At 34.1% G+C, this 22,598-nt stretch overlaps 1 protein-coding gene across 3 annotated transcripts in view; it reads left to right on the top strand.

The window, feature by feature from the left end:
• PXDNL (peroxidasin like) overlaps positions 1–22,598 on the top strand; it is a 512,873-nt gene that overhangs the window by 484,272 nt on the left and 6,003 nt on the right. For all 3 annotated transcript variants that reach the window (XM_074278161.1, XM_074278143.1, XM_074278151.1), the window contains one exon: positions 21,910–22,023. In XM_074278161.1, coding sequence (XP_074134262.1) covers positions 21,910–22,023 — 114 coding nt within the window. The remainder of the gene's footprint in view (positions 1–21,909; positions 22,024–22,598) is intronic.

Raw genomic sequence — 22,598 nt, 5'->3', positions numbered from 1 at the left:
CTATGGATATTACTCTTAGATGTGAATTCTCTATGTACCAGCACAGTCAGTTATTTAAAAAATACTTATAATGCATCAGGCAATAATATAATCCCTGTTGTCAAGGAACTCATATTCCTTTGGGGGAGACAATATGAAAATAATTATATGTATGCATGCATGTAAGTATGTATAAAGATGAACATAGATATAGGTAGCTAGGTGGTACAATATTTAGAATGCTGGGCCTGGAGCCAGGAAGACTTGAGTTCAAGTTCAGATCTAATCTCAGACATTTACTAGTTATGTGACCCTAAGCAAGTCACTTATACCTGTTTATCTCAGTTCCTCACCTGAAAAATGAATTAGATAAAGAAATGGCAAACCATTCCAGTATCTCTGCCAACACCCCCCAATATGATTTGAAAGAATTAGATGCAACTGAACAACATACATACATACAATATGTAGTATATATGTATGCATACAACATATATGTATGTATATATATATATATATATATATATATGTTGCATCATGACAATACTATCAGAACAGAGTAATTTCTGGACTCCATGAACTTTTCTTAAATAAATTATTTTATTTTGATAATTTTATTTCAAAATGATTTAGTGCTTTTTAAGCTAATCTTTATATTTTATTTTTGGCATTTAAAAACATTACTTTGAGAAAGTGTTCTTAGCCTTTATCAAACTGTCAAAAGGATAAATGACACTATAAAGGTAAAATTCACTTTTTTAGAGAAAAAAAAAAGACTGGGGGGGGTAGGAGAACAGGAGAGCAGAGAGGGTTACAATTCATCCACATTTTTTCATTCTGTGCATAAATTCTTCATAAAGTATCTATCTAACACACTCAAAGCCTCCTTTATTTCTTTTCATATTTCAAGGACTCCAGTGTAGTACATGGACTGGCTTTTATTCTTTTCTCTCTGATCATCTATGTCCTTGATAATGTCTTTCACATAATTTCTTAAATGCAAGTCATTTTTGGTTATATACTGTTATGATCCATTGTGTTTCTTTTCATAGCCTTTTCAATTCCTTACATTTTTGGTAATTTTCAGGTCATGGTGTTCCATGATTTGTAAACATATCAAATCATCATGAAAATACTATCTTAAAAATGACTTAGCATGGCAACAAACAACTTCAGAGCTATGAAAGCACTGAACACATTCTCAATATGATTTTCCTGATTTTATCCCCTTTTTTTCCATTCTGATAGATAGCTAGAAGAGCTATCTGTAGATAGTTAAAAGGAGCATTTCTCATATGTTAGGTACTATGTTATATATTGGGAAAAAAATACAAATAAAAGAAGTCTCAAGCAGCTAAAATTTTAATGGGAGAAGAGAGCACATAAAGGACAGCTTCAAAATGAGGTGTGGGAGAAGTAGGTTGGAAAGGAAGAAAGACAGTATTTAAAAATCCTCCAAATCAAATGTAACATCTTTCCCATCCAAGTGAATGTCATAATCTGGATAATTTTTTTAAATCCACTTGACCTTTCTTATTTTGATTGAAAACTAGGTCTTCATTGAGGGACTGCAGATCTCATTGAGAAGACCTGATAGCGTCTTGGGTTTAATTCATAAATATGAAGGAAAAGGGATTGGGCTTCTGAATTCATTGAGAGGGAACTCCAAACAAACAAATTCCCCTCAATGCAAATCACCATCTGTATTGCAATTTCTACCCTTTTAGAGATAAACTGAGAGATTAAATGATTTGCCTAGGGTTACACAGATGATATGTGTCAAAGGCAGAGCTTAAATCTTTGCCTTATTAGCTTCAATGCTAGGTTTTTGTTAAGGACCATGTTAAGGGGAAGGGGCAGTTCAATTCTCTGAGAGCCTCCACATCTTGTGAATCATAACACTTGAAGGAGTTGCAAAGCAGCCTTTACTAACATAGATGTTCCTTGTGGATGGGGAATGAAATAAATAAAAGGCAAGAGGGAAGAAGAGAGAAGTCAGACAACGCAACTGCCTCTCAGTCTCCTTGTGTCGTCATCATGGTCATGGTGGTCGTCATCATTATCATCATCATCATCATCATCATCATCATCACCATCCTTTTACATGAAGAGATCCATTCTACAGGTCTGAGTTAGACTTCCAGCAGCCTCTGGCAGGGTGCTCCTACATCACAACAGGTTTCCATTCATGTTGCCACTTAAATTCAGTATCACTCCATTTTTATCAACAGGCAGACCATTTTCTCTTTCAAACTATCACATTCATACTTCTTGGTGAAGATCTTTGATAAGCATATGCCTCCATTTTTTATGCTTTCCTCTTTTGTGCATTTAGCAAATAAAGATGTGATATTTTGAATGCTCCCTACCCCAGATAATTGTGACTTTGAAGATGTCTTCTATTTTAAAAAGTTAAAAAAATGTATGCACCGATCATTCTCAAATATTTTATAGATCTGAGAAAGAATGTTTCTTCATGACACAGAATTTGTAATTTACATTGTCAGACAATTGTCATTTTCGGACAAGAATGTTATGGGAGCAACCTGCTAGTGGGTGCTGGGGATCTAATTCTGACCAGCAGAATAAATCCTTTCATATGAGAGGATGATAACAATATAAGGAAACTGAGAGACAGTTATATTCTCTGACCTCTGTCCTCTTCCCTTTTGCTTCTGATTTATTTCATTCCCAATTCCCAAGCTACATCTGCATCAGTAAAGGCTGATTTGCAATTCCTTCATGTGTGTTACAATTCATATCTGTGGGGGCTTTTAGAGAATCAATCCACCCCTTAATCATACAATCTCCTTTAACCCTTTACAAGCTTTCTGGATTTTACACTTAGGTGTGGTGCTCAACACAAGAACATCTGGACAAACTCACAATCTATAGGGAATCTTTTTGAATCTTGAAATATATTCCAGATTTCTTCTACAAAAGTAATAAATACCTTTGGTTGGAAGGAGCCTAATTTTCCTTGTTTTATGCCTTGCTTCATATAAATGATCAGAGGATTTTCTTATAATTCTGTCTGTGTGATTATAACTTTCAGAGAATGATAGCATTTTAACATAAACATGGGAAGTATTCCTTGTTAGAGGAGAGCCTTTGGGGTAATATTTTGCTTTCCACATCAAGTGCTTTCTAATAATTGGCAAATGGTAGGTATAGTGTGATATTGCATTCTCTATACTTTTCAGTCAGTTGGATTATGATAAATTATTTGTGTATTGCAGAATTTTATTTGTAGGATATTGCTTATAAATGTAAGGAATATCTCTATGGATTTCCTCAATGGATTTATAGTCTATTTTCCTAAGAAAATAATAAAATTATAATCATATGAACATGGCTCTTTTCAACAACGGGATGATTCAGGCCAGTTCCAATGATCTTGTAATGAAGAGAATCATCTACATACAGAAAGACTGTGGGAATTGAGCATGGGTCACAACGTAGCATTTTCACTCTTTTGTTCTTGTTGTTCTTGTTGTTTGCTTGCATTTTATTTTCTTTCTCATTTTTTTCTTTTTGATTTGATCTTGTGCAGCAAGATAATTATATAAATATATATGCATATATTGGATTTAAAATATATTTTTACCATGTTTAGCATATATTGGATTACTTGCTATTTAGAGGAGGGGATGGGGGAAGAAGGGGAAAAATTGGAACATAAGGTTTTGCAAATGTTCATGTTGAAAAATTATCCATACATATATTTTGAAAATGAAAAGTTTTAATTTTAAAAATTTCAAAAAAAGACAAAAATTATAATTATACAAAGTAGCCATTTTGTTTTTCCTTTTTTCTTTAATTGTAATAATAATCAAACTCTCTGTTAGAGTTTCCTAACTAAAAGACCTTAATTTGACTATCTAAAGAGAAAAAGAAAAGTAGATGAAGAATACCTGTTTCCTAGAGCAGTGGTATCAAATTCAAATAGAAATAAGAGCCATTTAATCACACAAATGGGCCTCATAATGCTTTAGAAAACCATATGTTAACATTATTTTTGTTCTACTATTTAATTAAGCATTACCTAATTGCATTTTAATCTGGTTTGAGATGGTCATATATATTTGATAATTCTGACAATTTTTGTCTAGAATATATATTCAAAATAGATAGGCATAAGGCTCATTTAGCAACACATCTATTTGGGTGAGATACTGCAAATGGATAATTCATTGGGTCCAGAATAGCATCCTGGATTGCTTTTTGATTGTAATGTTCTTTAAATGGCTTCACCTTCTTCTTGAACTATATATTCACCTTTTAAATATCAATATTCTCCAGGAATATTGTATCATAAATTTGCTGTTATACTATATTTCACAAGTGACATTATGTTATAAACTGTTGCTATACTTGGCTATTCTATCTCTATTTGGCAAAGGAATCCGATTTTGGTCTTGTTAAGCAGTTTTGGAGCTCTTTTGGTTTCTTCCTCATGGCAATAATTTAACATTCACTAAACATTATTAAAGATTGTAAGCACTATTGCTTAATAAAATTAAAGAAAAAAATTCTGGAGGGAAGAAGCCCACAGAGAGTTTAGAATGAGAACATTCAAAAAAATTTCTATAAGGATGACATTAAAAACACTCAAAAAACAGAGTTTATTCATTTTAATTTAGCAAACAATTATTACATGCCTAGTCTTTTAAAATCAGCATGCTATTCATTAGAAATACAAAGATGAAAATGGAATACTTCCTACAAAAAGTAGCTTTAAAGTTCATTCATTTCAAAACCAAGCCCTGCCTCATCAAGACCTGTCCTGGGACCAGCTAAAGTTTTTCACTTTTTTTTTTTTTTTTTTTAGCATTCTTACTAGTTGTCCAGATGAGATGACTTTATGGGTTGCTTTACAATCCTGAGTTTCTATAATTCATATAAATTCGGCAAATATTTATAAAGTTCTTACTATATGCAAGGCACCATGGTAGGCACTGAAAAAAACCTTAGAAATTACCTACTTCTACATCCTCATTTTACAGGCAAAAAATATGCAGGCCAACAAAATTAGATGACTTTTACAATTGACTTGAAGTGGTCTATTTATCATTTTATCATTATATGCTGATTCCTGAATTTAAAATGGGCAGATAGTAACTTTGTATATTGGATGTTTTTTTTTTTTTTAATATTTACTGCATATTTACATTGTTCATTTTTTGTTTTTACTTTACCATTCTTAAATATGAAAAAAATTGCATCCTTACAAACCAAAATGTTAGTCCTCTGTGATCTGCAACTATGTGATCATTGTAGATTTAGACCTGCCAGTTGTTTGCTATGATTTTTGAAGCTTGCTGTGTGAACAATCAGACACTCTTGATTTCATGTTTGTTGTAGAACCACAATGGTGGCTACAATGAATTAGATCCATTGAAGGCTTGGATTTGATTAGGACTCATTTGAGTAATCCTAGCATCTGAAATATGTTTAATGAGTTAGAAAACCTAGCAAATGAAAAGAGAGAGAGAGAGAGAGAGAGAGAGAGAGAGAGAGAGAGAGAGAGAGAGAGAGAGAGAGAGAGAGAGAGAGAGAGAGAGAGAAAGAGAAAGAATCATACCATAATGCTGTTTTTTGGGTTAATTTTAGACTACTGATTGGAAAAAAACAAACAAACAAACCAAAAAAAAAACAAAACAAAAACAACAACAACAACAACAACAACAACAAAAAACTTCACATTTTGGTTAATTTCTTTCTCTATCATATCTTTTATAAGGCAATCTATGATTAATCTCCTATAAAATATGTCCATGTTACATTGTAATGAAAATTCACATTTTCTTCCATATTTTCATTCTTTTAGGTGGTTTAACTGATTTTTGCGGTCTCACAAAGTTGTTAGCTTCCATTTGGCATGTTCTAGTTTTTAATGTGTGATTTTCTTCAGTTAGCTTTTATATCTTATTTGATTTGGCTAATTCTACTATTTAAGGAGGTGGTTTCTTCAGACAATTTTTTTTCCTTCCTTTCCCAACTATTGACTCTCTCATGCATACCTCTTATTTCCTTTCTCAATTTTTTTTTTTTTTTTTTTTACTTCTGTTATTTGCCTTTTAAAGTATTTTATTTGCACTTCCAAAAAGCCTTTTTGGGCTTAAGGCCAATTCATATCAATGTTGGATATTTCTTCTGTGGCCATTCTGTCTTTGTATGAGTTTGAGTTTTGGTGTTCCTTGTCACCATAGTAGCTTTCTGTGGTCAAGGTTATTTTCTGTTTCTTGCTCATTTTCTTTTCTTTTCTTATGTAATTTCTTCCTTTTTTAGTTTTATGGCTGAGCTCTCCTCCTGGGGTAAAGGGAATATTGTCCCAAGCTTTTTGTGCAGCTTTAAGACTGTTTTCAGGGGGTAGCTTTGCCTGCTCTTTGCAGTGAACAGCCTGGTTTCTGAATGTTTGTCTTCTGAGTTCATTGATTTGTTCTTCTACATAGCCAGGATGAGGATCTTAGTGGCTGATTTGCTGTGATCAAGAGCCTTTCATCAACTTTCCTAGAGTTTATCTGACCTGGATTGAATATGCTTTTCACCCCAGTGAGAATGACCTTTCTGTCTTGAGCTGGAGAGTGTTTCTGTCTGTCAGACTCTGTTCAGAGACATGGTTTCATGTGGTTTTTGAGAGGAAACTGGGATAGTTTAAGAAGCTTCTTGACTTTACTCTGATATTTTGATTCCACTTTTCTTTTCTTACCACCCACAAATTCATCCTGTTTTATTTTTTACCACCCTTCACCTCTTTTCACCCACAATTAAGAAATGGAAGAAAATGTGAAATACCTCATTGGAGGAACAGTCAACTTAGAAAATAGATCTAGAAGAGACAATTTTAAAATTATTGGCCTACTTTAAGGCCATAACCATGAAAGAGATCTCACAAGGGACATTGTTACAAAATTCCAAAACCATAATCTCAAGGAAAAAATACTTCAGAGCACCAGACAAAAACAATTTAAATATCAAGGATCAATAGTCAGGATTACCCAGGATCTGGCAGCTTCTACAATAAAGAATCGGACGGCCAGGAATATCATATTTCAGAAAGCAAAAGACTAGGGTTAAAACCAAGAAATAATACCCAGCAAGACTCAATATCTTCCTGGATTCTGAGTCCACAGTCACCAAGTGCTTTCTTCCTTGTCTTGCCACAAAGTGAATCTCTGGCCTCTGTCCCTCTGCCCTCTAATCATTGCCTATGATTATCTTAACACCAAACATTCACCCTGCATCAACTGTGAGAAGAGCCATTTATTCAACTTATGCTAATAGAGTCATTGTCTCATATCAAATAGATAATTAGCCTTAAGTGCTCTGTTGTCTGAGTCAAGCATACCTTTTTCAAAGTTTCAGCCCTTTGCATCTTTTGTTTTAGAACACAAATGGTCATGCTGTCCCTGACTTCTCAGGGAGGTGAGAACCTCAAAAAGGAAGTGATCAGACTGTTCCTGATTTCTCAGGAAGAGAGATGAAAACCACCAAAGGGAATTGGGGAGTCAAGCCAGATATTGGATGCATTTATTGGATATCTTCTATCAGTTTCTGGAAGTCATTGTATTTAGCTTCTCTGTTCTTAACAACAATGTTTGTATTGTAAGCACCTTTGGCTATACTTTGTATCCTAAATACTGAAAAGGAGCAAGTCTTTGAATTTTTTCTGGAGCTATATGCAATTTGTTGTTCCTTAGTAGACATGCTTGTAACATTTTTCCTCAAGTGCACATCCCAATATATCATCCATGCAATGTAATAACATTACTTTTGGAAATGCTTTTTTTTACTGGAGTAAGATCAGCAGCAACATACATTTGACACTTAGTAGGAATGTTTTTCATTCCCTGTGGCAAAACTGGCCGTTCACATCTTTTATGGTTCAGCTAAGTTAACACTTGTGAGACCTGGGTTAGTTCTCTGTTGACCCCAGGATCAGCAAAAGTCCTTTATCTTTGGTGGAGAAGTAAAGGAGACAGACAAACCTCCACGAGGCTCACCACCAACCTCCCTTCTCCTCATCGTCCTCCTCCCAAGTGACTGTGGCTTGTCTTACTCCAGCCCCTAATCCCTCCTACAATTATCTATATACACCAAAAGATCAAGCCAGCACAGAATTGTGAGAAGGGCCATTTTGCAAGCATATGCTAATAGAGTATTATCCAATAGGTAATTAGCCTTAAGTGCTCGGTTGTCTGATTCCAGTGCACCCATTCAGAGTTTCAGCCCTATACAAACACTGGGCACTGAAAAGGAAAATCATATCCTCCTTATCTAGAGAGATAGAATAGAAGCAATCCTTAATGTCTATAATCCAAAGAGGCCATTCTCTAGGCTATTGAGTAGGAGATGGTAGTCCTGGCTGAAGAGTTTTCATTGTTTCCATCTATTTAATGACTTTTCTTAAATCAGTCAACATCCTCCATTTTCCAGATTTCTTTCTTACAACAAATATAGGGGAATTCCAAAGACTTAGAGAAGGTTGTAAGTGTCCTTGGTCAAGTTGCTCCTGTACTATATCTAATAAGGCTAAATTTTATCACTAGCTAAGGGCCACTGTTCTATTCACACTTGTGTATCCAGTATAAGTGAATTGGAATTCAGTTTTCCATTGAATAGGAACAGGTGAGAGTGTTGGTAGCCTTTCAACAGCAGCCCTGCCTTAAAAACCTGAAGTGCTCATTTGTAACCTAATTGTTGTAAAATATCTCTTCCCCACAGATTGATGGGAATTTTTTCAACTATAAAAGGAGTAAAAATTCCTGTTTCGCCTTCCAATGTCCATCTCAGAAGGGTAGCACTAACTTCAGCTGTTATTGATCTTCCTATGCCAAACATACGGGTTTTTACCTTAATCTCTGGCCAGTGACAGGGCCAGTTGGCACCTCTAATGACTGTATGATCTCCACCTGTGTCTACCAATCCTTCTAACGGTGTGCCATTTATACATACAGTGATAGTGAGCAGGAGTTGGTCAGCTGTAATTGCTGCAGTGTTAAATATTCCTGGATTCTGTTGCTTGGAGTCAAAATCTGAACAACTATCATCAGATTGCTTATTGGGAGTCTATATCAGTAAACCTGATGCTACTACTTCTCCTGGTTGATAAGTCACACATTGTCTACTTGTATTAGTGACTGGGATATTATCTACCCATTTCCCAGTTTCCCACATCAGTGTATGGATGGACACTGTTTTGTAAGTACTCTCAGGAGGTGAAATGGTCAAGTCTACTGTACCTGGAGGCAAGGGATCCATAGGCTGGAGAGGATCAGATTTCACCTCTCCAAGGGATATCTCAGTTTTCCCAGCTGCATTCAACTCTATTCTCCCCAATTGTAATCCTTTTCTCCCATCATATTGCTTCTTGGTTGATTGTTCATGTCTGAGTACTGAACTTCTAAAGACTCTTCAAGTGTAGCATTGGCTGTCATCATGCCCCAAGTGTTTTGTGTTTTGGGCCCTAGGGCTAGGCCTCCCATCCCATTTTCCTGAATCAGTCACATTCTAATGCCCAATGGAAGCCTCTGTTACATTTTGGACATGGGGTATTCGGTCTTATTCTCCCACCCTGTTTTCTCACTCTGTTTCTGTGCCAACATTGAGCTTTGAGATGCCCTACTTTATCACATTGAAAACACTGACAAGTCTCTCTGGAAGTCCCTTGCCAAAAGGCACTTTGTCTTCCAGGATTCAGATCTTGGGAAGTCTACATCATTGCCTGGGTATAAAAGGTATTTGTGCCCACTGTGGCACAGTGTCTTATGATCTCCTCTAAAGGAACATCCTTTTGTAGTCCTAGTATAATTCTTTTACAAATATCATTATCATTTTCTTTAGCAAGTTGCCTTATCATAATTTTTATTGCTGCATTTTCATCAATAGTTCATATGACAGCTGTCTGCAGACATCCCACAAAATCAGTAAAGAGTTCATTTGGCCTTTGTGCTATTTTCTTGAAGGCCTCTCCTCTGTCCTGTTTACCTGGGATAAAATCCCATGATTTGATAGCAGCAGAAGCAATTTGCTCATATGTTGCTATGGGGTAATTAATTTGTGCTGAAGTGTCTCCATAAGAACCTACACCTGTTAGTTGGTCACAGGTGATTGGAGTATTAATTCCAGTTTGCCTATTTTATTGGCTTTGCATCCTACAGAGTTCACTATATTCAGAAAGCCACAACAAGTTTTGTCCAGGTTCTAAGCATGTCCTTGCTATAGATTTCCAGTCACTGGGAGTTAAAATTTCATAAGCCAAATTATGTAATAATATCTTAACATAAGATGATGTAGCCCCATAAAGAGTTAAAGCTTTTTTCAAATCTTTGACAATTTCTAGATTAAAAGGAGTGTATCTTCTCCTTTCTATACCTGAAGAGTTAAGGTGTTCAATCACAGGATACATTTCTATTCTTATATCAGCTGTATTCTGCCCTTCCTCTTTGGCTTTAAGTAATTGCCTTTTGCAATACAGTCATAAGAGGAGTGATTGCTGGGGGGGAGGTGCTGGTGATATCACTGCCCCTCCCACTTTTCCTTCTTCCTCCACCAAGGAAGGTGAAATTGATGAGGGAGAGTCAAGGACCTGCTTGGGTGTAGGTGGAGTTGAAGCTGGCTGTGAGAGTGAGAATCACATTCTTTAAATTCACTTAATTCCCCATGCCCTCTTGTGAGATTTCCATTAATTTCTCCCTTCTCTTCCTCTTTCTCCTCACACTTCCTCATCTGGCTGTTCTTAAAACTTTTCTTTTTTCTAGAATTTATGGGATTCTTTAAGATTAATTGTATTAAGTTGTACATATAGAATGTTTCCTTAGAAATTGAATCAGGACTTTTATCATTGTAATATTCACATAGTTGATCTCCTACTAGTTTCCAATTATCTCCCTGTGCTTCTTTTTCTTTGAAGAACCAAGGGAATATGCATTTTAATGTATCCACTCCACTAGTCCATCAATCTGTTCCCAAGTTATAATCAAACTTTACCTCTTTCTCACTCTGAGTATGATTCCTGTAGATCTCCCTCAGGGTGGGGCAAAATCTTTTCCTAATATCTGGCCCATTTCAGCTAGAAAATGAGAGTTACTAGTTTAGCTCTTAACAAAGTAAGTTCTCTATTTGTCTATTAAAATATTCACCCTATTTACTGGTCACAGTGACTTGTTCAGTGAAATTGGGGTCCTTGGTTCACAATTTGGGCACCAAAATGTTAAGACTGGACTAGCTCCCTGGAGGCCTCAGGATCAGCCAGAGTTAGGATAAATTCAAGTCCTTGGTATTTAGGGGGAGAAGTGAAGGAGACAAAAAAGCTGCTTCAAGGCTCCTGGATTCTCAAGCCCAAAGTCACCAAATTCTCTCCTCCTTGTCCTGCTGGAAAGTAAGTTTCTGGCCTCTATCCCTCTGCCCTCTAATCCTTGCCTATGATTATCTAAACACCAAATATTCACCCTGCATCAATATAGAGATTTATTTAAACTTAGAGAGGAATAAGAGGGGGAAAAAGGGGATGGACAGGGTAGAAGGGAAGGCAGAAACATTAAAGAAAAAAGTAAGAGAAAGAGGAAGGGGTGATAGAAGATATAAGTTAATAGGTGGGATAGGTAAAAAGCACTACTGAGAGAACAGGGAGGAGTGATGGGAACTAAGGTAATGGGTGGATGAATTTAAAAAAAGCACGACTAAAAACAGTGGAAAGAGAGAACAATACTATATACAGGGGAGAAATTAGGATGGAAGGAAATGCACTGGTAATCATAATGGTGAATGTGAGTGGGATGAACTCCCCCCCCCCCATAAAACAGATTCAAATAGCAGAGTGCATTAAAAAGCAGAATCTTAAAATATATTATTTATAGGAAACACAGCAAGACAAATACAGAATAAAGTTAAAAGTCTGGAACTGAATTTATTATGTTTCAATTGAAGTAGAAAACAACAACAACAAAAAAAACCAAGGGTAACTATTCTGATCTCAGAAAAAGCAAAAGTAAAAATAGATAGCATTAAAAGAGATAAGGAAGGAAAGGGCATTTTGATAAAGGGTGCCATAAATAATGAAGTATTAATGATATTACATGTGTATACATCAAGTGGTATAGCAAGGAAATTCCTAGAGAAAATTTTAAGCCAGTTGTGGGAAAAAATACACAGCAAAACTATTCCCCTCTCAGAAGTAGGCAAATCAACCACAAATAAATAAGAAAGTAACTAGGGAGCTTAATAGGATCCTAGAAAACCTCGATAAGCTATATCTCTGGAGAAAACAGAATAGGGACAGAAAGGAATACATCTTTTTCCTTGGCAGTATATGGCACATGCACAAATATATATATGTTTAACAAAGGGCCAGGGAAAGAGACTGAAAACAAATTGAGTGAGTCAAAGAAATCCAAGAAACAATCCCTAATTTCATTCAGGAGAATGACAATAATGAGACAATATAACAAAACATATGGGATGAAGCCAAAGCAATTATTAGGGGAATTTTATGTCTCTAAATAGATAAATGAATAAAATAGAGAAAAAGGAAACCAGTGAATTAGGCATGCAACTAAAAAAGCTAGAAAATGAACAAATTAGCCCCTCATTAAATACCAAATTAGAAATTCTGAAACTCAAAAGAGAGATTAATAAAACAGAAATGAAGAAAACTTTTGAACTAATAAATAAAACTAAGAGTTGATTTTATGAAAAAGATTTTGAAAATAGATAAATCTTTGGCTAATTTGATCAGACAAAGGAAAGAAAAAAACCAAATCACTAGCATAAAAATGAAAAGAGTAGACTTACCACCAATGAAAAAAAAAAAAAAACAATTAAAGCAATAATTAAGATCTATTTTGTCCAATTGAATGGCAGCAATCGTTACTATTTGAATAGAATGAATCTAATTGAAATGGATGAATGTTTTAAAAAATGAAATTGTCCAGATTAATAGAAGAGAAAATAAATTAAATAGTCCCATTTTAGAAAAAGAAATTGAATAAGTCATTAATGAACTCCTCAAGAAAATAATTTCCAGGGTCTGGTGGATTCACAAGTGAATTCCACCAAATCATTTAAAGAACAATTAATTTCAATACTCTGTAAACTATTGAAAAATAGTAAAGAAGAAGTAATGCCAAATTCCTTCTATGACACAAATGTGACACTGATACCTAAAACAGGACAAACCAAAACAAAGAAAACTATAGATCAATCTCCTTAATGAATATTGATGCAAAAAATTTAAATAAAATATTAGCAAAGAGATTACAATTTATCATCAGGATAATAAATTATGACCAAGTGGGATTTATACGAGGACTGCAGCATTGGTTCAATATCAGAAAAACTATTACCATAGTTTCAATATCAATATCAATATGAAAACTAACAGAATTCATATGATAATCTCAATAGATGAAGAAAAAACTTTTGACAAATTACAGTACTCATTCTTATTAAAAAAAAAAAAACATTATAGACCATAGGGATAAAGCAAATTTTCCCTAAAATAATAAAATAATAAGTAGTATCTGTCAAAACTTAGAGCAAGCATTATTTGTAATGGAGAGAAGAAGCTGGACACATTCCCAATAAAATCAGGAGGGAAACAAGGATACTCATTATCACCACTATTATTTAACATTGTACTAGAAATATTAGCTTGACCAATAAGAAAAGAAAAAGGAATTAAAGTAATTAGAATAGGCAACGAGGAAATAAAACTATCACTCTTTGTAGATGATATAGTAATATACTTAGAGAATCCTAGAAAATCATCCAAAAATCTACTGTAAACAATTCACAGCTTTATCAAAGTTGCAGGATAAAAAATAAACCCACACAAATCATCAGCATTTCTATGTCTTACTGTCAAAGCCCATCAGCAAGAGATAGAAAGAGTAATTCCATTTAAAATTATCATAGACAAAATAAAATATTTGGGGACCTGCTTGCCAAGACAAACTCAAGATCTATATTAACAGAATTATAAAATGCTTCTTACATAAATAAAGTCATATGCAAACAATTGAAAACTGAATTCTGTAGAAAGAATTGGAAAATGAGTAAATAACTATCAGTTGGGGAATGGCTATACAAGTTGTGGTATATGAAGGTAATGGAATATTATTGTTCCATAAAAAGTCATGAACAAGCTGATTTTAAAAAGGCCTAGAAAGATTTACTTGATCTGATACTGAATAAAATAAGCAGAACTAGGAATACATTGTACACAATAACTGCAAGAATATGTGATGATCAACTATGAAAGGCTTGGTTCTTCTCAGTAATTCAGTGATCCAAAGAAATTCCAATAGGCTTTGGACAGAAAATACCATCCTGTATCCAGAAAAACAACTAAAGAAACTGAATATAAATCAAATTATTCTAAGATCACTTTCTTTCTTTCTTTCTTTCTTTCTTTCTTTCTTTCTTTCTTTCTTTCTTTCTTTCTTTCTTTCTTTCTTTCTTTCTTTCTTTCTTTCTTTCTTTCTTTCTTTCTTTCTTTCTTTCTTTCTTTCTTTCTTTCTTTCTTCTTATCTTTCTTTCTTTCTTTCTTTCTTTCTTTCTTTCTTTCTTTCTTTCTTTCTTTCTTTTTCTTCCTTCCTTCCTTCCTTCCTTCCTTCCTTCCTTCCTTCCTTCCTTCCTTCCTTCCTTCCTTCCTTCCTTCCTTCCTTCCTTCCTTCCTTCCTTCCTTTCTTTCTTTCTTTCTTTCTTTCTTTCTTTCTTTCTTTCTTTCTTTCTTTCTTTCTTTCTTTCTTTCTTTCTTTCTTTCTTTCTTTCTTTCTTTCTTTCTTTCTTTCTTTCTTTCTTTCTTTCTTTCTTTCTTTCTTTCTTTCTTTCTTTCTTCTTTCTTTCTTTCTTTTCTTTTTCTTTCTTCCTTCCTTCCTTCCTTCCTTCCTTTCTTTCTTTTTCTTTTTTTTTTAAATCTCACCCAATGGTTTTTCCCTTGTGCTCTGATTTTGTTTTCCCACATGATTCATAAAACAATATGTATTAAAAATAAATTTTAAAAAAAGAAAATTCACAAATTAAGTCAAAGCTATGATATGATGGAAGAATTCTCTTTGCCACTTGGCATATCTTATGCTTTTTGATAAAGGAAATAAGCATTTAAATGAGATATTAAGCCCTTTATAAGTATTTCATTTTACACACACACACACACACACACACACACACACACACACACACACACACACATTTGCAGTGAAATGTAAATACCACATTATTGGAAACTAGACAACTAGAACTCAGGATGATAAGACCATGGCCTTAGGAAAACATATTGAAAATGATAATAGGGTCATTTCAGTATTGGTTACTGTTATAATTTTAACATAGATTGTAGGACCAAGTCATTGGAATATTTCAAGTTTGTGGCAGTATACAAAATTGGGACACTTCTCTTCCATGTCATTTTTGTTTGCATCGATGTTTCTACACAGAATGTCCATGTCATATTTGTGTGTAAGCTAGATTTAGGAAAGAGTAATAGGCAACTAGACAGAAAAAAACCCTCTATTTTGTAGTTTGTATGCTGAAAAATTTCCTGAAAAAGTCTATTTTTTTTTTTTTTTCCGTGAATTTAAAACCTCTGGCCAAAGTTGAAAAAATGCACAGAAAAAGTGATAAGAAAATAAAATTAAAATAATATCTTACAGATTCTCAGAAGTTTCATGAGCAACATGCCTTAGTAAAATTCTCAAAATTTTGAGAAAATTGATTATGAATTTGGAAATTAGTCAAAACCAACAATTAGGAAAATAGCAGTTTTTACTAACTTTTCTTTGAATCTTATCTTGTCTGAAGTAATCTCTCACTCCAGATGGGAGTGAGATTTTGAAGGGATTGCTGATTGGATTATTGTCATCCTTATCATTATTTCCTAACCTCTCATATGTTAAAGTATTGTAGAAAAAGCCTTTATAGTGGTAGACTCAAAATCTTGCAAACAATTCCTGCCCAACCAAACTTGGAGGAATGCAGGGGAGGGTCAAACTCCACTATCCTCAGAATCTTGTATCCAGCCACCTAACTCATCAGCTTCTGTCCAGCAATTCCTTGAGAATAATCTGGATGTCCCTGGCAGCACTCAGCATAGCAACATGGAGTGTGTAAGACACTCAGCATCTTTTTTTTTTTTTTTGGAAAATTACCATTCTTTATTTCAATTACAAAAATGGACTAGCTATGTAATCTGTGGCAAATTAATTTATATCTGACCAATTTTCTGATTTGTAAAGACAAGTAATATTGATTGTTGCTTAACAAAAAAGAAATGATATATGAATGTTAAATTGCTTCATATTTTTTATGGTTTTTTAGATGTGATCAATATGTGCTGCTAATGTTGAGAGATATAATTTTTTGGGTGTGTAAATTACATTAAGCAAATTCAACTAGGCCTCACTGGCCCTCAGAAGATAGTGTATAGATTCTCTCTTTTCTTTTTCATTCCCTGACCTGAAGAAGGGATTAAGAAGGAGAGAAAGAAAATATGCATAATGTAATATAATTTGTTATTTGAGAAATCATGATAAAAGTAGTTTAAGTGAACTTTAATTAGGGCCTATTAAGAGAATATATAAATTACAATCTATTTACACTAAATTTAGGAAAACAGAATAGCAGTTTACAGCTAACTTAAAAACTGTCAAAAAATCAGCCTGCTTTTGAGTTATCTAGAATCAGACTTCACAGGGTCCAGACACAAAATACTTACACCTTAACTCTTTTCTGGCTTACCAAGGAAAAATGATTTGTGAAAAATTGGAAATATTAAAAATGAAAATTCAGTTTGTCAGAAACATTTGGTAATTTGGTTTCAGGACATTTCTTGATTTAAAGGAAACTTCTGTATTATAATTTTTAAATTTTCTACGAAATAATTTTTGTTGTGCTGGAAAAGTATAATGAGGATCTAAAGTTAAGTTAAAAACTTTAAGTAGATTATACTTTCAAAAAATACCATTACACCAAGTGCAGTACAACTGGTTGTGAATTTGTTTTAATTTAGTTGAAGGGCAAAATGTTTTTTCCTCTAGAAAATCAGTTTGGCATTAGATTAACCTCAACTGAGAAGGAAAAAAATTAAACAATACTTCATCATTAAAATAAAATACATTGATGAATGGATAATGAGATGTTTAGAAAACAAAAATAAATGAAGAAGGATTATAGATTAAATGGAAAATCAAAACTCAGACAAACTTTGCCCATGTAAATTACTTATCTCAACACCTTTAAAGATTTTTCCTTTCATTTTATTTCACAGTTACATTTTCAATTTTTCCAATGTTATATTTTTCCTTAAAGAGTTAATATTTCAATGCCTTTTTAAAGTATAATCTAGCAGATAATGTATAAATATCTGGGAGCTTGACTAGAGTATGATTCTGAAGTACCACTCTCTCCTGCTCCTGTGCACTCTGCTATTTTCCTCTAAACCCCACTATTTTACTTTTGACCTTGCATAACATGTTACCACAGATGCTCTAATGGAATCTATTCTCTTCACAATGAAATTGTGCTTACACTGAGTTTAAAATATGTCACCTGTGTAGAAGATTCCTAGTAATTTATTTGTGGAACAGAATTTCCTGTCTTGGAAAAGTTTTTTTTTTTTCTTTTGGGGGGGGGGGATAAAATAATTTTTTCTCTTAAAACAAAACAAAACAAAACAAAAAAACCTCACTAAAACCTCCTCTGGTGTCCTATCATGATATGAAGGAGTCTTTGGTTTCTGGAATGGTATGATATACCAGTGAAATGAAGATTCTGATATACCTTGTAAGATTGGAAATATGAAGGACAAAATAGCTCTCATTTGAGAAAAAACATATCTAAGTTTTAGGTTTACCACTCAATTGGCTGCTGAGTAATGAATGCACTGCCAGTTACTGTGTACACTATTCACTAAAGTGTAGCAGGATCAAAAGGATAGAGATTATTATTTCCATCAACAACAACAAAAATGGATCTTCAGAATATTGAAGGCCAAAATAATTATTGGATTACTGGTGATAATATTTTGATTTAACAGAATCACAGAATTTGCAGTTTGGGAGCAGGGCTTCTTAACTTGATGTCTGAGACTTACTTTAAAAATGAACATATATTTTATAATAATATTTTAATATGATTAATTTACTTTGTAGAACATATATAAAATATTATTCTGATAGAAGATCTAGTCCCATCTGTATCTTCCACAACTTACCCAACAAATAATTCTCTTGCATCTTCTTGAAAACTTACTGTGAAGAAAAGTCTACTGATGCAACCAATAACTATTTGAGGTAGCTATAGCTGTTTAGAAGTTGGTGTTTTGTTTCCTGTTACATCAAACCTCTTTAAACCTTCTATCTATTGCTTTTAATTCTTTTTTTTTTTTTTTTTTAATTTATCCTTCTTCTACATGGAAGTTAAGATACTTAAAGACTTCTATAATGCACCTGTTTTTCACCTTCCTCCCAACATTCTTTTTTTCCAAGCTATTTTTCACTTTGTTTTAAACATTCCTTATGTGATTTTTAAAGGTCTTTCACCGTCTTGTATGTTTTTCTAAAGACACTTTCTTGGTTATCAATATGCTTTGTAAAATGTGACAAGTGGAGTTGTCTCCTCTCCTCTCCTCTCCTCTCCCCTCCTCTTCTTTCCTCTCCTGTCCAGGACAATAGACAACTTTTCATATATTCTAAGACTGCATGCTTTTGAAGCATATAGAATTTGCACTTTAATCAAACTACCCTTTTCTTTTTCAAATGTAAAGCTTTCTGCACACCTGCACCAGGAAATACCTATGAAATTCGTTGTATTTTTTTGTTTGTTTGTTTGGTTTGTTTTTGTTTTTGTTTTTTGTTTTAACAATTGTTCCAATACTTTATTACTCAATGAAAGTTCTATTCTAATTCTGGCATAGAAAACTAGATCAAAAGCTATATAAGCTTTGGAAAGGCCTACTGAGCTAGAATGTCTTCTAGTTAGTCCAGATTGAGGGATGGATGATGTCTTGTGAAGACCCCTCTCCCCATCGATTATATCTGGAAAGGATAAAGGCCAGGTGATAAAATGTTCTTTGAAGAGTAACATAAGGAAAGGAGTGATTACAATCAGGGCAGGGAGAGAATGAAATCATGGATCTTTTGAAGTTTTGAACAAGGAATTCTTTTTTAAATCTTATCTTAGTGAAGACAGATTGAGTTCAGTTTAAGGGATTTGGTATCAGAAAGTCATAGAATTAGAAGGTCTCTTGGAGCTTCCAATACTCTCATATTACTTTGGAGCTTAAGTAGCTTGACTCAGGTCATACAAGTAGTAAATAACATAGCTGGGGTGTGAACCAGGTCCTCTGACCTCTAATACCAATGTTCTTGTCCCTTCACTTTGCTGTTTCCAGTAACAGTACACCTGTACAGCCTTTATCACATACTTACAAAGGGTAGGGGGTTAGTTGAAATTTGAATAAATTCTGAAGTCTGAGATGAGCAGAAAGACCCTTCCAGGGATTGATTGAGCACCCTCCCCAGAAATCTCAACTGGGGAAAGAATTTAAGTTTCCAGATATTATAGCAATATTCCCCTCCGTAGGTTTCCTTTAGGATGTCCATTAGGTCCTGGGACTCAGCACCAGTGAAAAAAAAAGTACAAGCTTTTCCTCTATATTATGGCTCTTTCTATTCTAGCTTTTGAGTATGATACCAGAAGTAGGTACTAGGAACTCAGGGGTAATCAAGTAGCTACTTCACTGCTCTAATAGACTTCTATGCTCCACAAAACACCTATGGAGGCTTGGAAACATACCACTTTGCTGTAACTGGCCTACATTTTCTTTGCTGCCATCTGTTTCCTCTCCATCACTGTCCAAGCCATTACTGCTTTTTCCATAAGTGTAACAGTTTTTTAGACCACTAGAGCCAATATGCCTCAGGACTAATTGATACATTTCTAACTTTGCTGTCGGAGACATTTAATAGAATGCTTCTTGGAAAAACCCACCTTTTTTTTCAATAAAATACTTTTACAAGGTGGTAAATGAATAGAGAAGCAGATGAGTTGCTCAGTGGATAAAGTTCTAGGTCTAAAGTCAGGAAAATCTACTGGAGCAGGAAATGGCAAACCAATGCCAACAAACAAACAAACAAACAAAACAAACAAACAACTACAACAAAAAAAAAACACTTGGATAGTATTGGCACATTATGATCCACAGGTCACAAAGAGTCACATGTTACTAAATAACTAAATGACAAATGGATCTAAAAATATTTTTAAAATATGAAAAAATATTATAATGGTATGATTTAATCAATTAACTATAATCTGTGACGAGGCTAAAAAGCTGAGAGTAGAAAACCTTCTTTCTTTCATCCCATTTTTCTAATCTTGTTGGAAAGTACCATGTTCATTCAGCCCACATGTTAGTTCATAGAGGGACCATTTCAAAGGAACTTTTGAGGAACCTCTTAATCTGCTTCTATTTCATTCACTTTTTAGCAAAAGAGTTCAGGCCCACACATAGTCAGGTCTGCATCTTCTTTTGCCTTTTGGGCAGAAGGAAAACACTGGTTCCCTTTGCTTTCTTTTATCCACTTTTGAATTTTCATCACCTTTTCCTCTCACTGGCTCTAGGTTATGAAAATTGTTTCCATCCTCACACATGTCTCACACATGCCTTTATATTTCTATAAACATAAAAAGGGAGTGCAGCAAAGCTGGAAGCCAATATAAGCATGTATCCATGGCAAAGATTCTGAACACTCAGGTTTTTAATCTATTTGCATGTTACAAATAATTGTTAGACTAAAGTATTACATTAAAATAATTATTTTTCATAGTTTAAAAATATTGATGCATTCATTTGCCACTTTATAAAATTTCAAATAGTTTTATTGACAGAAAAGTGTTTTTCCCTCCCAAGGTCAAATCTGTTAACCTTGAATAAGTCCTAGATGCCAGCTTGATTGTGTGAGGCTTTAAGTCTAAGCCATTTGTAAAAGATGCAGTTAAATGTGTTTTTAACCATCAAATATAGCTACCTTTTTAAGAAAATTAGATTTTTCAACAATTCAGAGTTTGGTCAGGTGTTTTGTAGGGCAATTGAAGACCTTAGCTTAAAAAGGCCAAGGTGTCCCATTTCATCCAGGGCCATCTCCAGTCATCTTGATCTACATCTTGTCACTGGACCCAGATGTCTCTGAAGGGGAAAATGAGGCAGGTGCCTTTGCACAGCCCTCCCTCCCTTAAATCCAATTCACTTGCATGTCATGCAAGTCATCTCCCTGATGTCTGGTCTTCTTTGAGAATGAGGGAGAAACAACAACAATAACAACAACAACATTACTTGTCATATTGTTAAAGTTATGGAATGTGGAACAACATCTTCTGAGAAATCCCATATAAACTTTTATTGTTCATATTTCAATAATGTTTCTTTTTGTTATTGTTGCTTATTATTGTTTGTCTGAATCAATATTTGGTTGTCTATTACTACTACTACTACTACTACTACTACTACTACTACTACTACTACTACTACTACTACTACTACCATCACCACCACCACTATCACCACCACCATTATTGCTGCTGCTGCTGCTGCTGCTATTTCTACCATTAAAGGACAGGATTGTGACCTACTATTTCACTGATGCCTTATTATAAATCTGGGATCTTTAGATTTTAAATGAACTCTTTTCCCTTACACAGATAAATGGAACACTTGGGCTTCTGTTTAGGAATATTGATATTGGAAAATTCTGGTTCATTAACTTTGGAATAAAAGTATTAAAGAAAAATGAGATGTAGCTTTGAAGTTTCCTATGCCTCCTAGGCTTGTGCTTATAGGGTGTAGTATTTCCTTAAACCATGTTATTCATCGGCTTAATTTCTCTCTACTCCAATTTTTGCCTCCTTTCCTTCCACCATCTTATTCAGATAAACAAGCTAGAGGCTCGCCTGAGGCAGGAGGGATGCATGGATGATAATAGAATTCATCGAAGGGACAATGAGCACTGGATGAAAGAAGACTGCATTAGCTGTATCTGTAAGGTATATTTGACTCTATTCTCTTTTATCATCCTCCCTTTATTTTCCCTTTGGTTTCCTGTCTGTTGAAACACTATGATAAATTTATTCTTGAAACTTTGCACCTTTTAAAGAAGATTATAGGATACTTTTGAAGGTCAGTATAAGTGTGCAGTGATCAATGACTTTTCTATTATTATAGTGAGCAAAAAAGACAAGTTTTCAGTGCTTTAAGGCCAAGATTACTCTTTGTATAGTTCTATCTACTGTCCAGTGATTTTTTTTTCTCTGAAATGTATGAGCTTTACTCTTCATGTAGATTCTATTTTTGGATGATGAGAAAGTTAATTTCAGGGTCCTGGAAACTTTGATTATGATAGAGTGTCCTAATTGGCATCATAGCCCTACTACTTTAGATCCTTATCCTTTTCATTTTCCTTCCTTCTCTCACTCTTCTTTTGCCTCATCCTCTCTATTACTCTCCCTCTTATCTATTTCATGCTGTATTCTGAACACGATTTGTATTATGAAGTTTAGTTAAGCTCTGTCATGGGAGAGAAATCAATTTATTCTTTATGGCTATTAGCAGAGTTGCTTTC

Source organism: Sminthopsis crassicaudata, chromosome 1, assembly GCF_048593235.1.
Source record: "Sminthopsis crassicaudata isolate SCR6 chromosome 1, ASM4859323v1, whole genome shotgun sequence".
NCBI lineage: Eukaryota > Metazoa > Chordata > Mammalia > Dasyuromorphia > Dasyuridae > Sminthopsis > Sminthopsis crassicaudata.
Note: the sequence above shows the minus strand (reverse complement) of the source record. Positions and strands in the feature narration are given on the sequence as shown.